The sequence below is a fragment of the Cryptomeria japonica genome, chromosome 9 (genome assembly GCF_030272615.1).
Source record: "Cryptomeria japonica chromosome 9, Sugi_1.0, whole genome shotgun sequence".
Classification (NCBI taxonomy): domain Eukaryota; kingdom Viridiplantae; phylum Streptophyta; class Pinopsida; order Cupressales; family Cupressaceae; genus Cryptomeria; species Cryptomeria japonica.
The window spans coordinates 56780719-56801416 of record NC_081413.1 but is presented as its reverse complement, the minus strand read 5'-3'; the positions used below and the strand labels follow the sequence as shown (position 1 = coordinate 56801416).

The 20698-nt window shown below is 34.2% G+C and overlaps 2 protein-coding genes across 2 annotated transcripts; one reads left to right on the top strand and one right to left on the bottom strand.

Moving 5' to 3' along the window:
- Nucleotides 1-2990: 2990 nt before the first annotated feature.
- Nucleotides 2991-4330, top strand: LOC131040497 (phospholipase A1-Igamma2, chloroplastic-like). The gene is made up of 2 exons (XM_057973438.2): nt 2991-3164; nt 3254-4330. Exons 1-2 carry the CDS (start codon nt 2991-2993, stop codon nt 4328-4330), a joined length of 1251 nt encoding a protein of 416 aa, XP_057829421.2.
- A 13302-nt stretch (nt 4331-17632) lies between these two features.
- LOC131040498 (phospholipase A1-Igamma2, chloroplastic-like) lies at nt 17633-18997 on the bottom strand. Its single transcript, XM_057973439.2, has one exon. It carries the CDS (start codon nt 18995-18997, stop codon nt 17633-17635), a length of 1365 nt encoding a protein of 454 aa, XP_057829422.2.
- Between the last annotated feature and the right edge of the window lie 1701 nt (nt 18998-20698).

Genomic DNA, 20698 nt, shown 5'->3' with positions numbered 1-20698 from the left:
CGGTTCTATAAACAAACCTTTGTAATTGAACTAATATTTTAAGATTAAACAATGTAATATACTCAGGTACTATGCCAACATAATAATCCTGCTCAACATTGCCTTAAAAAAACCAATATCTAAAAGGATATAGGCATAGGAAGTATGGGAGAAATTGCTTGTATTTGGGTCCAACTTTATCGTATATTAGAAATTCATCTTACACAAAGTTTAAATAATATAATTAAAAATATCTAATTAATTATTTCATTATGTTTCTCACTCAATATACCATAATCTAAAATAAATTGGTTGTATTTATGTTCCTTATAATCATAATAAAAGTTGGAAAAAAAGATAATAGTAATCATCTGATTTATATTTCTTTACTTTACAGCATAATTGATATAATGAAGAATGTTTGGTGCTTAAATGAAAATTTAAAAAAAATAAAATCGGTACAACTTTTTTATGCCAAAAGTATTATAATATGTTATAAATAAAGATATATGATAGTAAAAATTAAGTTCAATATAATTAGCTTGATGCTCGAAGCAACACTATATATATATATTAAAGTTCAAGTATATAAACAAGATATAAAAATTAGATAGTGTAAGAAATGCATGACACAATATTCTCCTTAAAACATGTCAACCACCCATACACCATAAAACGACCATCTTACACAAACTAGGTGGAGCAATTGTAGGAAAAAAATATTGATAAATATAAAATAGGTGACTTTAATACAAAAATAAGTAGGTGAAGAGAGAATGGAGAGTAAAGAAATGACATTATATGAATAGATAAATGAGTTCAATGTTAGAGCCCATCATGAAGAAGCTATTTAGTAATATGTCATAAATGAGAAATCTCTTGTTAGATTTGGTTGTGATTCCACCTAAGATCAAAATGACTATAGAAAACCAAGAAATTAAATCTAGATATGAATAAACTCAACACTTCCATAGCACCAAACTAGCACTCATGAACAAGTGAACTAATGAACTAGGGAAGGGAGAGGTGACTTTTTCTTATACAAAAAACTAAATGAAAAAAATAAATCAAGAAGAAAGAAGCAATAAGGAAATAACAATAGAGAGAAATTCATAGATAAAAATAAGCATATAGGTAAATTGATCAAATTAAATAAACATATAGGAAATGGAAAAATTGAATTTCCTATATTTGGACAGAAAAGTAGTTAGGGTATGTAAGATGGGTAAACCTATCAAACATTAAATAATTTGAGATTAATCTTGCAAAAAAGAATGGTAGAATTAATATTTTACACCAATACCTCCCCTTAAGCATAACTTATGTGAGCTAAAAGAGTGGGTCTTGACATGAAAGCCTAATAAGGTACTCGGATATAATGCATCTCTGAAAGAAGAAGAGAAAAGCTATTAGGAACCACTCCCCAAGGAGGAGGATGCTACTAAAGTTGACTACACCAAAGAAATGCTCATAAATGGATAAACTTTCTCTTAGTGAAGGATTTGGTCAATATATCAACAACCTAATCTCTAGATTGTCAAAAGACTAAGTAAATGACTTGCCCATTAAAAAAAAATGTATATTGATTAATGTGATTAGTTATTTGTTTATAGGTAATTGTTGGCTTCAATTATAGTCCTAAATTTGATATATAGATCAGTATATTTTAAGAATGTAACCGAAAAAAAAATAAATGGAATATTTCTATGTTTTATGTATTTTGTATTTGTGTATTATGTAGATTTTTTATATTTTTATATTCCATCAATTGGTATCAGAGCATGGGTGATAGGATTTGAGGTTCAAGCCAGAGAAGATTTATGTAGAGAGCCCAAGTGGATGGAGATTGGTAGATTGTTGTGTTTGTTCGTGAAGTTGTCTTAATAAAGAGAGTGCATTTGTTGCATTGATGATCATAAGAAAAAAATAAACCAAACACTAAAATTGTTATAAAATTGCTACTATAGTAAGAAGTTGTCATTGTGGAGATCATTTATATCATTGAAATCAAAGATAAATTCTATGACAAGGGAAAGGTGGGGATTGAATTAAAAAATAAGTCTTTAGAGGAAAAAAATAATGATTTGTAGAAGTGAAAGGTTTTCAACATAGAAGGATTGAAGTTGCTAAGAACATATAAAAAAGGAGAGATCTAATATTGGATCAAATGGAATGTATTTGTTGTTTGTTAGAAGATGTAGCCAATTGTAAAGAAAAGGATTGGATATTTTCAAGATTGATGGTCGATTTTATAAATGATGTATGTTCAAAGAATTTATAATTTTTATCATTCATAAGCAACAAGTTGCAATTAGAGTCTAAAATAATCCACAGAGTAGTAGAGGCCATACTATTAAAAAAAATTCTAGTCGTCATTGTTTTAAATGAGTTTATAGAATGTTTAATGACAAACACCTATAGAAATTGTTGTTCATAGTTGAGAGTAGATAAGATCCTTGTTATGAAGAACAAAAATTCTTGTAGGTGAAAATAAAATGTAAATAAGCATATTAAATGTATTGAGGAATTGAATTCATACGAGATCAATGTAAGTTGTGGTAAGGTTGTTGTCTATTTTTGGAGATTGTTTTTGTACAGATGATTATTGTAAATAGGATATTGCTATTGTGGCATTTGGACAATTGATTATTTGATGTAAGTGTAGCTTAATAAGAAGTAAGGTTCGAATCCATGCAACAAGACACAACCACATATGTTGATCAATCACAATAGTGAAGGAGATCTTGGAGGAGTGAAAGCATGCAAATCTGTCAAAGAAAGATAAATTATTGTGGTGGGGTGGACAAAGTAACCGAGACCAAGTCGAATAATATACTTTGACTTGGCTCACGAATGCCATCAAATTCTTCCATCATCCCATCCCATTCTCTATTTATATCCACTATCCCGAAACTTAAAAAACAAAGGAAATTTGGGAATCGAGCCATCAAACAAAGATTTCAGTATTAACTAGAGAGCAAGAGATTTCAGATTTCAGTATAAACCAGATTATGGCAATATCTCGATTAGTTTTGGGCAATTGGAAGGAGGCAAATGAAAACACCAATGGAGATGCAGAAGACAAATCAGACCAATTAAAGGTTTGTGATATGTGGCGAGATATCCAGGGTGCCAACCATTGGAATGGTTTGCTCGATCCTATTAACCCACTTCTCAAAGCAGAGGTACTCAGATATGGTGATTTTGCACAGCAATGCTACGATTCATTTGACAATAGGCCCTCTTCCACATACTATGGGAATTGTAAGCGCAGCAAAAGCTCGCTCGGCCAGAGACTGGATTTCCTAAATTGTGGGCGTGGATATCAAGTTACCAAATATATATATACGCCAATACGAGTCTTTTGGACTCCATTTTTGGCGAGGAATCAAGTGAAGGCGTTGCCTGGATAGGTTATATTGCAGTTTGCAATGACCCAGATGAGATAAAGAGATTGGGAAGACGTGACATGGTGCATGGAGAGGCACGCAGACTCCATTTGAATGGATGCAAAATCTCAGAGACATTGGTTCCGGCTATGGTATCAAAAGCTACAACATGCTCCAACATCCAAACCATTTCAAATCCAGATGCCAGGATAGAGAAGGGTTTTCTCAGTTGTTATACGGCCACCGACGAGGACTCTGTTAGATGCAAGCTTAGTGCAAGGGACACTGTTGTGGGTGAGATAACCAGATTAGTGAAGGAATACAAAGAGAAAGAAGAAGATTTGAGCATAACATTTATTGGGCATAGCTTGGGAGCTGCACTGGCAACCCTCAGCGCATATGACATAAAACAAATCATGGTGAATGAATATGGTGTGACCTCAATTCCCGTCACACTGTTTTCCTTCGCGTCTCCGAGGGTAGGAAACCTGTCATTTGCCCAACATATGGAAGAGATTGGCGTCAAAGTGCTGCGTGTGGTAAACCACAAGGACTTGGTTCCAAAAGCTCCAGGTATTTTTTTCAATGAAAATTTGGGATGGCTGACAAGGCTTCTGCACTGGCTTCCCTGGGCATATGTTCATGTGGGAGTAGAGATTAGTTTAGATAGCAGCAGCTCGGCTTTCCTGAAGCACATGCATAATCCTGCAAATTTACACAACTTGGAGGTTTATTTGCATGCGCTTGATGGCTTTCAAGGAAATAACAAGCTACCCTTTAAGCCCTCGGGAAGAGATCCATCTCTAGTTAACAAACACTCTGACTTACTTATTGAAAGCCTCCAAATCCCTTCTAACTGGTGGGAAAAGAGAAATAAGGAAGTGGTGAAACGCATAGATGGCATGTTGGTCTACTCCCCTACAACTCCAACCCCTGTTCCTCTTCCACAGATTCCCCTCTAATCCAATCTATTCTACTTCATCACTTTTTAATTTTTCCACCACAGAGAATCCCAGCTCTGCGGGAACTAGAATTATTCCAGATACAATACTCAAACCGGTAACTACTATTCGTGTTTATAATTGGTAGTAACCCATATAAAATTATGAGGTTAACTATGTTGGATAAATGCTGCTGCCTCATGAAATAGATCATTGTTTATAGTACTGTAAAAAGCTTATTTCAGATAATTTTTATTAATAAATTACGTCAGGAGAAATCGGGCACTGGTTTATGAAATTGGGCTTTGTATTAATTTATTTGGAGCTTTAAAAGCAGCAATACAGTTTTCAATTTTTGTAAAGATTTCAAGTTTTATAATAGCGATGCAATAAACTAGATCAGGAAAAAGTGAATATTGGACAATCCATTCGATTAATAAGAACATAGAATGATTTCAAAACAGCTTTTAAAAAAAAAATATTTACTTAATATTCTTAAAATTAAGATAATACCAAATCTCATTACAATCTTGTACTTTCATTTATATACTTCGTTTACCCACTTCAATCATCTTATATGCAAGGTGATCACATTGAAATCAATAGATGGTTATTAATATTTTTACAATATTTCTAGATTATTATATTCATTAATGTACTCTAAGTTGATAGCATACTATTCTAAGATGTAAACAAGTTGACGAGATCTACTTAAGAAGGTCAACATGTGTGTATAAAATTTGAACAAGATATAAGATAAAATAAATGAAGCACTCTTCTTATCAATCGGTTCCTCATACATTGGTAACACACTTTCAACCTTTACATTTTTCTTAATCTTAATGCAACAAAAGCTCACTTGCAAAGACACTAGAATGCTCAATTGCTGGCATGGCTAGATCAAGTTACCAAATATATATATGCCAATAAGGCTAAATTAGGGGTGTGGCTTCCAAATTACAAATTATATAATATATTTGAAATTCTTGCAAATAGAATTCAAAAGTAAAAAATGCAATTAAATTTTATATCAATTAAAATGAAAATTAAAAAATTAAAAAAACTAAAGAAATTTTTTAATCCATGTGCTAATTATTCAAATCAACCATGTAAATCACTTGATACATAATAAAGCATCTATGTTCAATCAAACTTACAAATCAATCACCGGTAACCATAGAGAGAGTCCATGTCAAAAACAACCACAAATCAAAATTATATCAGAAAGCAAGTATATAAGTTAATTTTTCATAATGTATAAAAAAAATATTTAAAAAGGCCTCTAGTAACAATGTAACAAGACTATACAACAATAAGAGTTAAAGAAATCTTGGAGTAAGCACGTCCAATTTTTGAAGTCTAAAAGTAACAATTTCAAGATTGATTACATATAGATCACAAAGAGGCTAAATAGGACTAAACAACTTATGGCTACTAAAAGAAATAGTTCTAAGGCTGAATACATATTACACTAAGAAATAATGTAATTTTACCTATGAGGCAATTGGGAATGCCTTAGGCTGATTTTTGCAATTGGATATTGATACCATTAACTTGTTTCTCATATCATTTTCTTGTATTCTAGTTGAGATTGATTTGTCAAAGGCTCTTCCAAGTGATGTTGTTTTGCAGGTGCAAGATCATCCCTAGACTTAATTGGTTGATTGCAAAGGAATTATTTTTATGTGTAGGCACTTATTCTCTATAGGGTAGTTAGCTTCAAACTTCTCTCATGGTTCTCAAATTCCTACTCCTCTTGGTGGACTAATTCTCAATGTTAATATCTTATGATTTACCTAGGTGACTCCAACAATTCAAATGTCTCTAAGTTGTTCTCTCCTGCTTTAGTTACCTTTGAGGATAACTTTGTCCCTTTTGAATAGACCATTGATTAGACTGATGTTCCTTTTGTTGTGGTCCCTAGTGTTATTTGTTAGAGAATTTTTAACTTTAGTTATACTTATTTGTTTAAGTTCACTTAGTGGTTCTTTAGTTTACCTTTAATTGAGATTTATTTAGTTTTTTCATGCTTTATGTTAGTTCTCCTAAATTTAGCTTAGGGAAACTTTGTGATCTCTATAAAAGAACATTATTATGCATTGTAATCTACAATTTATAATCCTTACTTTTGAGGATTATAGCTTTGTTTTGTTATTTTCATTTGTGGAAGGTGTTCCTTGTTATCCATTTGATCTTGTAGGTACTCATGTTGTAAAATTCAACATGGTATCAAAGTTCAAATTCAGAAAACCCCCTTCATTTCTTTTCTTGAAAGTGCTGTAGGTTCAAAACTTTGCTTTTGTGTGGATCCAAACTAAAGCATGATCTTCAAGTTGAATTCTAGATGTCACTGATATTTTTGGTTACATCCAAAGTAGCCAAAAACCCTAAGATCGCATGCCATTTCATGAAAACTTGCAAAAAATTAATTGGGGGCTGATTTTGACTATATGGAAATTAATACGGTCACACAAACATGTACATCCATACATGTTATACATAGATGGATCAATCGTAGGCTCAAAACAAAAATTTCAATCACAAGTAGGCATGATTTTTTATAGGTCTATATAGACCTACACATGTAAGTCTATACCCTATGAATACAAGATTACATAAGTGACACCCACATTTTGATCACCAACTCAACCATTTCAACTACTAGCTTGCTAGTTTGACTGCCACGTAGAAAACACAATTAGCCTACCATATTAGTTGTCTAGAAGGCCAGTGTCACTCCAGCAAGCATTAAAGTGACATTGGACTAGGCCTGGCTTTCTAGTCCTTTCCTTGTCCATTTTCTTTGTGCTTTTATTGCAGTTTGTTGAGTAGTTTTTTGTTATTTTATGGCCCATGACTCATTTGAGGATGACCATTTGATAAGTGACTTTTCTTGTGGCAAAGGTAAATGCGGAGAAAAGACATTCAAGGATGCATTGGTAGATTATGAGAGGTTGTCAGAGAATGCTTAATTTATCTCTCAGCAAAAGGAATCCATCATCAACCATGGAGGAGAGTGAGGTAAATGCCCTGCCAATGATAAACTCATTATCAAACCTAATTTACATATGGTTAAAGCTATATCTGATGAAAAAATAGGCTAAAAGATTTTACAATATTTCTTACGACCCTCAATTCCAATAAAATGCCCTCCCGTATCTTCGAGAACTCATGGCTGCAAAATGTATGGGTAAAGAAATTAGGGTTTGTGTTTACTTTCTATAGAATGGTGCAAAAGGGATTATTTATTATTTTTTTGAAGACCCTGGCTAGAAAAAGGAAGTTATTGTTAATGCATTAGTAGCTTCTACAAGATAAGACTCTCCTAACTCATTAATCTCCTCTATTCTGTTATTAGTTTACTCATTCATGCTTTATGTTTATCAAACTATAACATTGGTCATAATTATGATATTGATATTGGATAATGATAGATTAGATTGATGACCTACTTAACTATGTTAAGCGTCAATCTAAATGCTATCGGGCTATTAACCCAATAGCATATTAATGTTGATTCATATCGACATTAATATGCTATTGGGGTGTTAACCCGATAGCATATAATTCTAACAGCTATTATTATTGTTTACGTTATATTAAACCATTATCATATGATTTGATACTGATTCATTATCGGATATGTTTTAGATCTGTTACAATTAACAAATGATACCGATTCATTATCGTGTATGTTTATAAGCACTGTTACCATTAAACAATGATACCGATTCATTATCAGATATGTTTATAAGCACTATTACCATTAAACAATGATACCGATTCATTATCGGGTATGTTTATAGGATCAGTTAGTTATGAATCAGTTGATGGTTGTAGGAGTCACGACCAAGTGACATCTTGGTCGGACATGTCTAAAAGGCATGCCCAATCAAGGTGCCACTTGATCGTGGCCATCTTACTACTTATACTTCATTCAAATTAAAGGAGATGACATTGAAATCGATACATGTTGATCCTCCTTACCTGCAGTAAAAAGACAGATAACAATATTAGTGTCATAGTCATAATATAAAATAAAAAGACACCACCCTGCATATAACTTGTCCATTAAATTGGAAATTACAATACTTTTATAGTTATTAAAAGACATTTCTGGAACATTGGCCAAGGGTTCTTTAGGTCTTTGGGTTAGTCTCCTAATGCCAATAGTGATGATGTTCTAGCACTTTCTTGCCCTAGATGTGTTACTCTACACAATATCCCCCCTTATCTTTTGTAGTTTATCTTTGTAGCTATGGAAAGTATTGGGAATGTCCTTAGGATGGATGACTCCCCCTATCTACTTCTGCATTTAGATACTAGAGTACTACTCTCAATTAACCCAAGGTAGGATTTACTACATCCACATTTTGATCACCAACTCAACCATTTTGACTACCAGTTTGGTAGTTTGACTGACATGTAGGCAACACAATTAGCCTACCACATTAGTTCTCTAGAAGGCCAATGTCACTCTAGAAAGCATTTGAGCAACAATAGGCTAGGCGTAGCTTTCTAGTCCTTTCCTTATCCATTTTCTCTATGCATTTATTGCATTTTGATGAGTAGCTTTCTTGTTATTTTATGGACCATGACTCGTTAGAGGATGGTTATTTGACAAGTGAATCTTCTTGTGGCAAAGGTGAGCGTAGAGAAAAGACATTCAAGGATGTGCTGGTAGATTGCAAGAGGTTGTTGGAGAATGTTGAATTTGTCCCTCAGCAATAGGAATCCATCATCAACCATGGAGGAGAGTGAGGTAAGTGCCTTGCCAATGATAAACTCATTATCACACCTAATTTACATATGGTTAAAGCCATATCTGATGAAAAAATAGGCTAAAAGATTCTACAATATTTCTTACAGCCCTTAATTCCAATAAAATACTCTCTCGTATCTTCATGAACTCATGTCTTCAAAATTTATGGGTAAAGAAATTAGGGTTTGTGTTTACTTTCTATAGAATGGTGCAAAAGGGATTATTTATTATTTTTTCAAAAACCATGGCCATAAAAAGGAAGTGATTAAAAGATAATTCTAGAATATTAGCCAAGGGTTCTTTAGGTCTTTGGATTGGTCTCCTGATGCTAGTAATGATGATGTTCTAGAACTTTCTTGCCTTAGATGTGTTACTCTACACAATATCTCCCCTTATCTTTGGCAGTTTATCCCTGTAGCTATGAAAAATCTTGGGAATGTCCTTAGGATGGATGAATCCCCCTCTCTACTTTTGCATTTAGATGTTAGACTACTACTCTCAATTAACCCAAGGTAGGATTTACTAAAAGAAGTTATTTTTGATCTTGTGGATGACACAATCATGTGTTAGGTAGAATATTTGGGGGGCTTTAATGTTTGTTTTCTTTGTATAATGGAAGGTCATTTGAAAAATAATTACCCTTTGTTGAGGAGAAAGAATTCTTATTATTTCCCTCTTTCCAAGCTCAAACCCACCACTATTCCTAATGCAAAAAGCATCGCCACCACTATATTGAGTATCGAGTTGGTTGGATATATCCCGCCTCTAGCTTTGCCTCTCCTCTTAATGGTGGTCCCTATTTTGGTAGATTGAAGGATCTCAGTAAGGTTTTTTATGTGCATGTAGCTTCCCCAATTGTTCTTGCTTCCTCCAATCTAACTATTTCTCCCCTCATCACTCAAATTTTCAAGAAAAATTCAAAAAATGCTGGTTTCTTTTGGCAAAAGGAGGCATTATTTTATACAAGTCTATATAGAACTACACATGTAAGTCTATACCCTATGAATGCAAGATTACTAATGTCAGAAGTGACATCAATAGTTTGATCACCAACTCAACCATTTTGACTGCTAACTTGGTAGTTTGACTACCACATGGGAAACATAGTTATCTTACCACATTAGGTGTCTAGCCATATTTTTTGCCATGTGAGTAGTCCATTCAGATTTTTTTCCATCTAAATAGCCCATTAAATACCACATCAACATGGTATGGTCAACCCATTAATTAGTTTGAAGGATTAAAGCTTTAAAAACCTACCTTCATTTTTTTTGCCATAACTTTCTCATATGGACTCGAAATCGCACAAACAAGATATCGTCAAAAAGATAGTTCTATCACTAATCTAAATTTATATATGGCTTTGTCAAAATCTTCTCTAATTTTCAAGACCTTTGAAGTTAGGCTTTAGTGTTATGCTTGCAAGGCCATAACTTTGTCAAATGGACTCTAATTTTTTACTTTCATATATTGTTAGAAAGCTCTTAGGGTCCTGTATCTAGATCTATAGGTATCTTTTCCATATGTTTACTTGAGTACTTAGTGTTTTTAGTTGATTTGATTTCTTATTTTTAGGCTTCCTCGTCATTTTGGTTGCACTAGGGCTTTAGTTTTCTTATTGTGGGGGGTTCAATTTGTCTTTCTCATATCTTATTCACATCTTATCCTTATGGCAGACTCTATGGTTCATCTCATATCCCATAATTATCAAACCTAGAAGGATCAAATGACTAGATCCCTCATGTCCAAGGGTTTGTGGTTTACTTTGGATGAGACCCAACCTACCTCCAAGCGTCCATTCGAAAACAAGATGGATGAGGCTATGTGATCAAAGCCAAAGATAAAGATACAAATATAAACTATGATAATCTATATTGAAGCTACAAAGTTGTTGTGCCTTTTGCTGCCATGAGAGCTGAGGCTATAGGTTTCATGACCATCTGAGACCAATATGATGCTCACCATGGGGTTTCAAACCCAACGATCTTTGAGAACTAGAGTACCTATTCACAAGCCCTCAAAAATATTTATGTTGCCTATGTAGATGAGGCCTCCAACTACGTCACATTAATCAAATACAACTTTATGATAAATCCACCAAAAATATTTTTTAGCATCAAAAGCCAAAGTGAGGATATTACAGTGGGAAATTCTCACCATAAATAGCCTATCACACCCCCTTGTACTTACTCTCATTTAAAAAAATCCCAAACATATTATTTTTCATTAAAGATATATTGATGAGTATGTTATTGATGTGTATGTTATTGAGTTGTATCGGTTTTATTTGAAGGTAACATCACGCATCATAGTCAAGTGACATTGAGTCTATTGGATGATAGTTTTTTTATTAAGGAACAAAATGGTTTTGAGGGGACCCAAAACCCCATACTACAAGTTTTGAAGGGACCTGAAATCCTTGGATTTTACAAGGATCAAAAACCCAAGGAACAATGCTTCCAAAATATACAACATAGAAAATCAACAACCCAACCTCAGCCAAATCACTAAAGATAAATCATTGAAGAGCTAGTTGAAAAACGTAGGTCAAAGCCATACAGACAAAACCAAAAGATGTCTAAACAAGAAAATCCAAGGGTTTTATCAAGCCTCCCTTAGCCTTCAACAAATACCAAGGATTTTTCCAGGTACCCATAACCTGATCCTTTGCAAGCAAACATCTCAAAACCAACACAACCATATCCATGAAGAGAAGCATTAAGGAATAATTTGGAACTAGGGGGTTTTGAAAGGCTCCCCAAAACTTCATGTTGGGTTTTTTAATGGATCCCAAAACCATTGAATTGAAACTAGCAATGACAATCTGTTTGAATGTCATCTCCCTTATAGAACAACTCCTTTCCACCTCAATAGGAGAAGGACCCACCTCAATAGGAGCTTAAATAAATTAGACCACTAGCTGAAAATGCCAAGCTCTGTTCAGCCCCACAAGATCCAGAGGAAAAGGAACAAGACCATACTGATTTTCTAGACTATTGGGTTTTAGAGAGGCTCTCAAAACCTTAAACAATAGAAGCGGCAAAAACCAGTCAAACTCCAAGCAAGTGAGTTCCACGAAAGTCTCCACCTCCATAGGAGAAAGGTGACAGAGACCCAACAACATGGAGATGAAAGCAGTCAAAAAATTGGCCTCAAGAAGTACGACAACAAAAAACCCCAAAAGACTCCATCCAACTTCACCCAGCCAACCACTCTTCCCTTCAATAGGAGAGTGATTCACCTTAATAGAATAGGGTAAGAAGAAAAGAAAGATGAAACCTAGATCCACAACAGAGATCCTCTTGAGAAAGATAGAAACAAAGAAGCACCAGGTCCACACCCCTTTATAAAAGAAGTAGGACTACCAAGGTCCTCAAAAGGACTCCCAAGAAAATGAAAAAAGAATCTTGACTGGCACAATCGCCCTTTTGATTATTTATGAAAGGCGCAGGTGGTGTGTAAAGAGTTATAATCTAGTTAATTACTTTTAAGCGTGGGGAATGGGTGGGATAAGTAGGTGGGTGGGAGGCTCAATGTTGGAGGGAGGGAATGAGAAGAGGGAAGCAGGGTCAAGTTGAAAGTTGTGTGGAGTTGAATCAAGCTAGAAGCGGCTAGTAGCGGATAGTTGTTTATCCATTCATTCAATTATGTTTTTTCCTTCAACTATAATTGTCTCTTTAACAAAGAGGGTGGCACCCTTAAAATAGTAGGGTGAGGAAAAAGCATGAACAAACGGTATGTTTCATAGGTTCAAGCGTTACTGATGCCCCCCTTAGAATAGTAGGGTGGGTGGGGGGGGAGGGAAAAGCCATTTTAGATTTGCCTATGCAGAACAAGAGATCCCAGAAAATAGTAGGGGCCCCGAAAATGGAACCTGTTTGGTTAGCTACCCACCCAACTAGCCAACTGTAATGGGAGGAGCTCTCTTGCTGGATAGAATATTAGGGGCCCACCCCAATCTATATCGGAAGGAGGGGGATTTATCTTCAGTCTAGGTCATATGACTGCCCAAAATGTAACAACTTGGGGGAAATATTGATGCAATACTTAGTATATTATATTGTTTAATTTTAAAATATTGCTTCAGTTATAAAGGTTTGTTAATAGAACCGTTTCCTTAGAACTGTTTCCTTCTTGTATTAAATATTGATAGATCATCGAATAGTAATATCAAGATTTTACTAGTATTTATTGTATCCTATAAATGAATGAGCATCCTTGGACTAGATTATTGACTGTCAAAGAATTCATTTTATTCAAAGACATTGTTTTTCTATAGTACATTTGGGCTCTATACATCCTTGTCATTCATCCTAGTTCTTCCTCCACCTATTGGATGAATTTTCATTTGATCCATCTCATGATCTTCCTTTATAGTTAAAATGATTATCGTGACTCGATGCTTCCTTCCCATATTGCTTTAACTGATCAAGTTATCTTGAGGTTATTTCTTCTTTTGTTGTCCCAATTTTTGGTGACTTGGGGATCTCTCATGTTCCTTTTCTTGTTTCAAATACTCACTCTTTGGTATGAGAAGTTTCTCCCTCAAAAAATAACACTCATTTGGGTGCCAATGCTTCTTATAATTTTTTTTAGTGATCTTCCTCCCCTAATCCTAACATTATTTCTCATGATGATGCTTCTTACTAGACAATTGATCATTGCATGGAAAAAATTAATTCCTCAAAAGTCTCTACTATAAGTATGGTTGTTGTTTGACCAAAAGATCAACCTGTTAATGCTCGATACAACCACTAAAATTATAGAATCCATAAGAGGTGGTTAAGCCATGTAATGAACCTGAGCGTTGCACTACACAACACAAGGAGACAAAGGGTGCACACCTTGCAACAATCCCCTCCTAGTGCAAGCAAGGGGGTTTGAAACTATGACCCAGACATTGATAGCACTTGTTAGAAGTAGGGTTGAAGTTGCACAAAAACATCAACCTTTTAATACCCAATACAACCACTAGACTTATAGAATACACAGGAGGTGGTTAAGCCATGTCACAAACTCGAGCACTATGATGCATGACATAAGGATACCAAGGGCACACACCTTGCAACAGTCTCTTCCTCTCAAGCTGCTCCTTTGGGGGTGAAATTGTGCTACAATTCTAATTTTAATTATTCTTTCTAGTTGTTGCTATTTTGACTAATAGAAGTGGGATAGGCTCAAACCATTACATAACTTCCACAGAGGTGCACAAATGGGAGGAACTTACAAGAAGTGAGACCACCAAGACCACAAAAACCAAAAGGGATAAATCCTTTTTTGAAAAGATGCATTAGCTAGAGCATTGACCTAGTGGGAACAAGAGTCCTAACCCAACAAAATCACCTAATTAAAACATAAGGGTTTGGGAAAGAACTCTGAATCATCTTCTTGAACCCCCTAAAACCTTAACCTAAGTATCCAATGGAACAAAAACCAAACAATAGACTGTGAAAGGCTTCTTGAAACCTTTTACCTATAGGAGCACCTTGAGTAGAGGCATTTTGTATCAAGGAAGAAGACCCTAAACAATTGGGGGAATTACTGGTAGATATCCCTGCATATAAAGCAACCACCTCAATATATCTACCAACTACACTACCATTGAGAAATAATAGGTTTTGAAAGGCACCCTAAAACCTTAAACTAATGAAACCACTATGTTCATAGGAATGGAATGAGACCTGAATGAGCTCACCAATCTTTGGACAAGATCACTTACAACCATAGTGATTAGGACCACCTCAATAGGCCCACCTTCAATAAAATATTATTCTAGCAAGGGCCAAAGTACTTGGTCCACCTCAAAAGGACTACCATTCAAAGGTGAGAGAGGAAGGGAGCCCTTACTACTACAAATAACCTCAATAGCAATACATGTAACAAAAGAAACACCAACCTCTCCCGAACCAGACATGAAAGGGCATCCAAGGAAGGAAGAATGGTCAACAAAACCATCACTCTTTCCCAAAAGGAAAATATAGATAAATAAGTAAAATACCCTCCACTAACATAGGTAAAAGACACAACCCCTGAAGCCAAACCTTGCATCTTCAAATGAAAATGACAAAAAGGACAATTGAGAAAAGATAAAATCTCTTAAAGGAGAAAATAGAGGAAACACATTCATCCAAATTTTGCAACTAACACTCCCAATTACCCAAGACAAGAAGGTAGGAAAGGAAACACAAGATGCAGGTGTTCCACAAAATACCCCTCGCCAGCATCCATCCATGAGAAATCAGCTGTAATCCTCATACACAACACAATAAAGGGGAAAAAGAACTGAGAAACACCCACCCTATCCTCCTTCAAGCCAATCTAGATCAACACACAAAGGGCAAGGGGAACAATATTCCCTGCCAAAAATTAAGAGGTCGTAGTGAAAAACACTGCTACTCTAGCCTAGGAAAACAACCTCGTCCAAGCAAAGGTGAACTAGAGTAGATCCACATTTCTTCCTCCCATGACATCCTCATCATCAAGAGAAACTCAATTTTCATCCACCTCATCCCCCTCACCATCCCCATCTCTGTCTTCTCCATAAATCCTAGCTTTACCAACACCTCCTTTGCTCTCCATTTTTTTGAGATATTTTTAGCCATTATCATTAGTTTAGTTTCATTGTAATAATTTTTTTTTCCTATTTGATGGTTGTAATATTATTTTGGATTATCTCTTTCTATAATTAGTTACTCCTTTGGTAACCTCCTTTTTTTGTACCAGGGTTTGGACCTTTTTAGAAAACCACCTTAACTTAACCAAAGCATTTGAAGGTATATAGTTTTATTTGTTGATATTTACACTAAACATGGACATGTTGGTTGCTAATAATATTTTTTTTAAATAACACACATATGAAAGTAAATTTATACCATTGTATTTGTAAAATTTGCATACTCATGTTTTTTTCTGTAAGTTTAATATTTATTTTGAAGAAAAATGTGTGTCTATATACATATAAATTTATACTGACTAGATAATTCTGTTTCTATTGTATATAGTTTTTGGCCTACTGAATTATACTTAAAATCATAACTCACAAGTAACAATGTGTAGGTTATTTATAACTATAAGGTATAAAATGGATTTTTATTTATTTACTTGTCAAAGAGTATGATTTTATTGTGCTTTTAATCCAGAATATTTAAGCATAATGAATGATAGGCATGTTTTTTAAATTTAATAGAGAGATCAATATTAAATATTAAGTAACAAAATTAGATAATATTTGGCCTAATAAATTGAATATGGAATATGAATCAAAAGAAGGAGGCTTCATTAAATTTAGTTGTTTGGGTGGTTTGAATTCTTTTTATTTAGTTTTACATTGGTCCGTCATCAATTACAAACTATTATTAAAAACATGCACTATCTTCTTTATTCATTGCCTATTTGTTAAGATGATGTTCTCATGTATGACATTTTTAGTGTGATTGCATCCACATGATACAATATTGTCCTTTCATAGGGGTGCAATGACATATAGCCTCAAGTTTTTCATTTGTAACTTTGGAATTCTATTCATCTATAATGAAAGTTGGAAGGCTTGCCTTATGGAGGTTGAATAATAAATTTTTCTCAATGGTAATCAAGTTTCATGAAAGGATTCATATGTAATATCCCAATATATGCATGTGACTCAAAATATTTCAGCTATGTATATATCTAAAAATGTTTCTTAATAATATTACAATGTTTCTCAAATTTATAGTCATCCAAACATTTTCTTGGTTGTGTGTGATTGTCGAGGTCTTTCTCTTTTATTAATTATCCACAAATGCAGTTACCTTTAATGAATAATTAGATTTTTGAACATCATAACTGTAGTGACATTCAGGGGCATTGATCAAAATGATTGGCAACATAGGAGCAGTAAAAAAAAGTAAAATTTAGATTTTAAATATTGTGTGCATGAGGCATAGATTTATTACATAGGGAAACAAATTGTTTATGTTGGATAAACAATGAAAGTTGGGAGACTTACCTTGTGAAGGTTGAATAATAAATTTTTCTCAATGATCATCAAGTTCTACAAAATGATCCATATATAATATCTCAATTTGTATAAATATATCATATACATATCTACATATACAAATGCATGCATATATATATATATATATAATCAATGATTCCAAACATCTTCTTGATTGCGTGTGATTGTCTAAGTAGAATCGTGATTGCAGTGACATGCAAGGAGAATGATCAAGCAACATATGATCAATCAGCAAATGAAAATTTTAGATTTTTAAATATCGTGGCATAGTTTTATTACAGACTTGATTCAGAAATCCTGACATAATTTACATATAAAAACTATCTAAAATGAACTTTGACACTAATGTAAAGAGTGCTTTGAAACGGGACGAAGCATTATTCATGTAACATTAGCCTCACAGTCAGTAATTACAGATTTGAACCCCAATTGTACATTGTATCTGGAATAGGGCCCTTTCAAGACACAGCCACAGAACTATATTCCCAAAGAGGGTTGCTGTAGGCCGACTGTGATTCTCTTTGTGAAAAAATAAACAATGAACGGGAATAGATTAGAGGGAAGTTTAACGAAGAGGAACAGGCGTTGGAGTTGAAGGGGAGTAGACCAATACGCCATCGATGCGTTTCACCACTTCTTTATTTCTCTTGTCCCACCAGTTAGAAGGGATTTGCAGCTTTTCAATCAATAAGTCAGTGTGTTTGTTAACTAAAGCTGGATCTCTTCCCGAAGGCTTGAAGGGCAAATTGTTATGCCCATAAAAGCCATCAAGTGTGTGCAAATAAACCTCTAAGCTGTGGAAGTTTGCAGGATTATGCGTTAGCTTCAGCAAAGGTGAACTGCTGCTGTCTAAACTAATCTCTACTCCCACATGAACATATGCCCAGGGAAACCAGTGCAGAAGCCTTGTCAGCCATCCCAGTTTTTCATTGACAAAAATACCAGGAATTTTTGGAACCAAATCCTTCTTGTTTATCACGCGTAACACTTTGACGCCAATCTCTTCCATATGTTGAGCAAATGACAGGTTCCCTACGCGCGGAGACGCGAAGGAAAACACAGTGACGGGAATTGAGGTCCCACCATATTCATTCACCATGATTTGTTTTATGTCATATGCGCTGAGGGTTGCCAGTGCAGCTCCCAAGCTATGCCCAGTAAACGTTATGCTCAAATCTTCTTCTTTCTCTCTGTATTCATTTACTAATCTGGTTATCTCACCCACTACAATTTCCCTTGCACTCATCCTGCATCTGACAGAGTCCTCGTCGGTGGACGTATAACAACTAAGAAAACCCTTCTCTATCCTGGCATCTGGATTTGAAATGGGTAGGATGTTGGAGCATGTTGTAGCCTTTGATGTCATAACAGGAACCAATATGTCTCTGAGATTTTGCATCCATTCAAATGGAGTCTGCGTGCCTCTCCATGCAACAACTATGTCACGTCTTCCCAATCTCTTTATCTCATCTGGGTCAGTGCAAACTGCAATATAACCTATCCAGGCAACGCCTTCACTTGATTCCTCGCCAAAAATGGAGTCCAAAAGACTCGTATTGGCGTATATATATTTGGTAACTTGATATCCACGCCCACAATTTAGCAATTCCAGTCTCTTGGTGAGCGAGCTTTTGCTGCGCTTACAATTTCCATAGTATGTGGAAGAGGGCGTGTTGTCAAATGAATCGTAGCATTGCTGTGCAAAGTCACCATATCTGAGTATCTCTGCTTTGAGAAATGGATTAATGGGATTGAGCAAGCCATTCCAATGGTTAGCACCCTGGATATCTCGCCACATATCACAAATCTTTAATTGGCTTGTGTATTCTCCATCTCCATGAATTTTTTCGTTTGGAGATATGGTATTACATCCCGATAAATAATGTTCAACCTCCTTCCAGTGGCTAAAAGCTAATCGAGATACTGCCATACTCCCAATGCTTACACTTGTTAGAAACGCTTGCAGTTCTGGAAAAAGATCTTCTACTTTCTGGTTAATAGTGAAATCTCTATTTGATGGCCTGAATCACAAATTTCCTTCGTTTTAAATAGCCAATGATCGAAGAATTTGATGCTCTTGAAAAGACTAGGTAAACCATTTTACTTGACTTGGCCTGCTTTACCTTGTCCACCCCAAATATTTGGAAAAGAACAGCTAACAAATTAATGGCGGTTAATAAAGGAGAACTTTATACGGAAGTTTTCAAACCAATTACTTCTTGTACGCGTTGTCTCCTTTGTGCAAAAGACAACCTTATCTTAGTCGATATCCCTGCGATTCTCTGCATTAGTGGAAAAGACACAGACCCGCAAAATCGGCGAAGCTTCACACTTGCATCAAAAGGCTGTAATGTTCAACTTGATAGAAAAATATTTATAAATTAATATGTTAGAAAGAGTACAATTCTATTGGAGGAAGTTTCAACTGAAATGACAGGCAATAAAATATTTTAAATATCTCATATAGTAAAATAAAAAAGAGGAATAAGAACGTCAATGCTTACATCAACGAGTGTAATGGTCAAGTTGATAGAACAATATTTATAAATTAATATTTTAGAGTGTACAAATCAATTTGTAAAATTGATGAAGCTTCATAATAAATTATATAAATTAAAAAATCTTAAATATTGATTGAGTAGAACTAGAAAATGGAATAAGAAACCTTAGCACTTGCATCAAAGGGGTGCAATGGTCAAATTGATTGAAAAATATTTATAAATTAATATGTTACGATTGTGCATAGAAGATATACTAGCATACCCATCTTTAAAGAAAAATACGTAAACTAGCCTTCAAGATATATCTTTGTCAAGATGTTTATAAAATTAATTTTAAATTATAATTTGATTTCAAACTCTAATGTTTCCAAATATATAGATATGCTTAAAGGAATAAATTAATTACTTTTAACTGTATTATTAGTTTTAGTAATTGCATATTATAATCTGATTTCAAATGGAATGTTTTAAAGTTTTCATAGCTACGTTCAAACAAATAAATTATTATTTTAAATTATATTGTTTATTTTTTTTTAAATGATTTGAATAAGGATAACCTTTGTAAAAATTTGGATTTTTTTAGAAAATGTTAAATTATAAATTGTTAGCCAATGAATAAAGATATCCTTCCTTAAAAATGGATTTTATGTATATTGATTTTGTGCTACCATTGTAATATACCTCTGGGCCTAACTATTTTTATTTTTTAGTTTTTATATATAAATATATTTAAGGAATGATGCATTACATTGTTATGTTTGTGTATACAATATTATTTTTGTAAGTTTACTTTATTTTGTAGATTACATTATTAATAATGAAAAATATATGTTTCAAGAAGATATATGAAATATTCTTGTACAAATTTATGCTTTATAAGCAATTGAAAGAATGATTTATAAAAAAAAGAAATAGTTTTGTAAAAAGGAAAACCCTAGCCATTCATTAAGATGACAACAATGGAGACTATGGTGATGAAGATGTTGCTTGGATACATTTGAAAGTTATGAAAATGACATTGGTGATTGTGTGTTTGGTCAAAGGGAATGGTGTTCCAAATATTAGAAATTCTATTGTGATGTGAGTCATTTCTATAAGGGGCTTTTTATTGGCAGGCCTCCTTAAGGCTA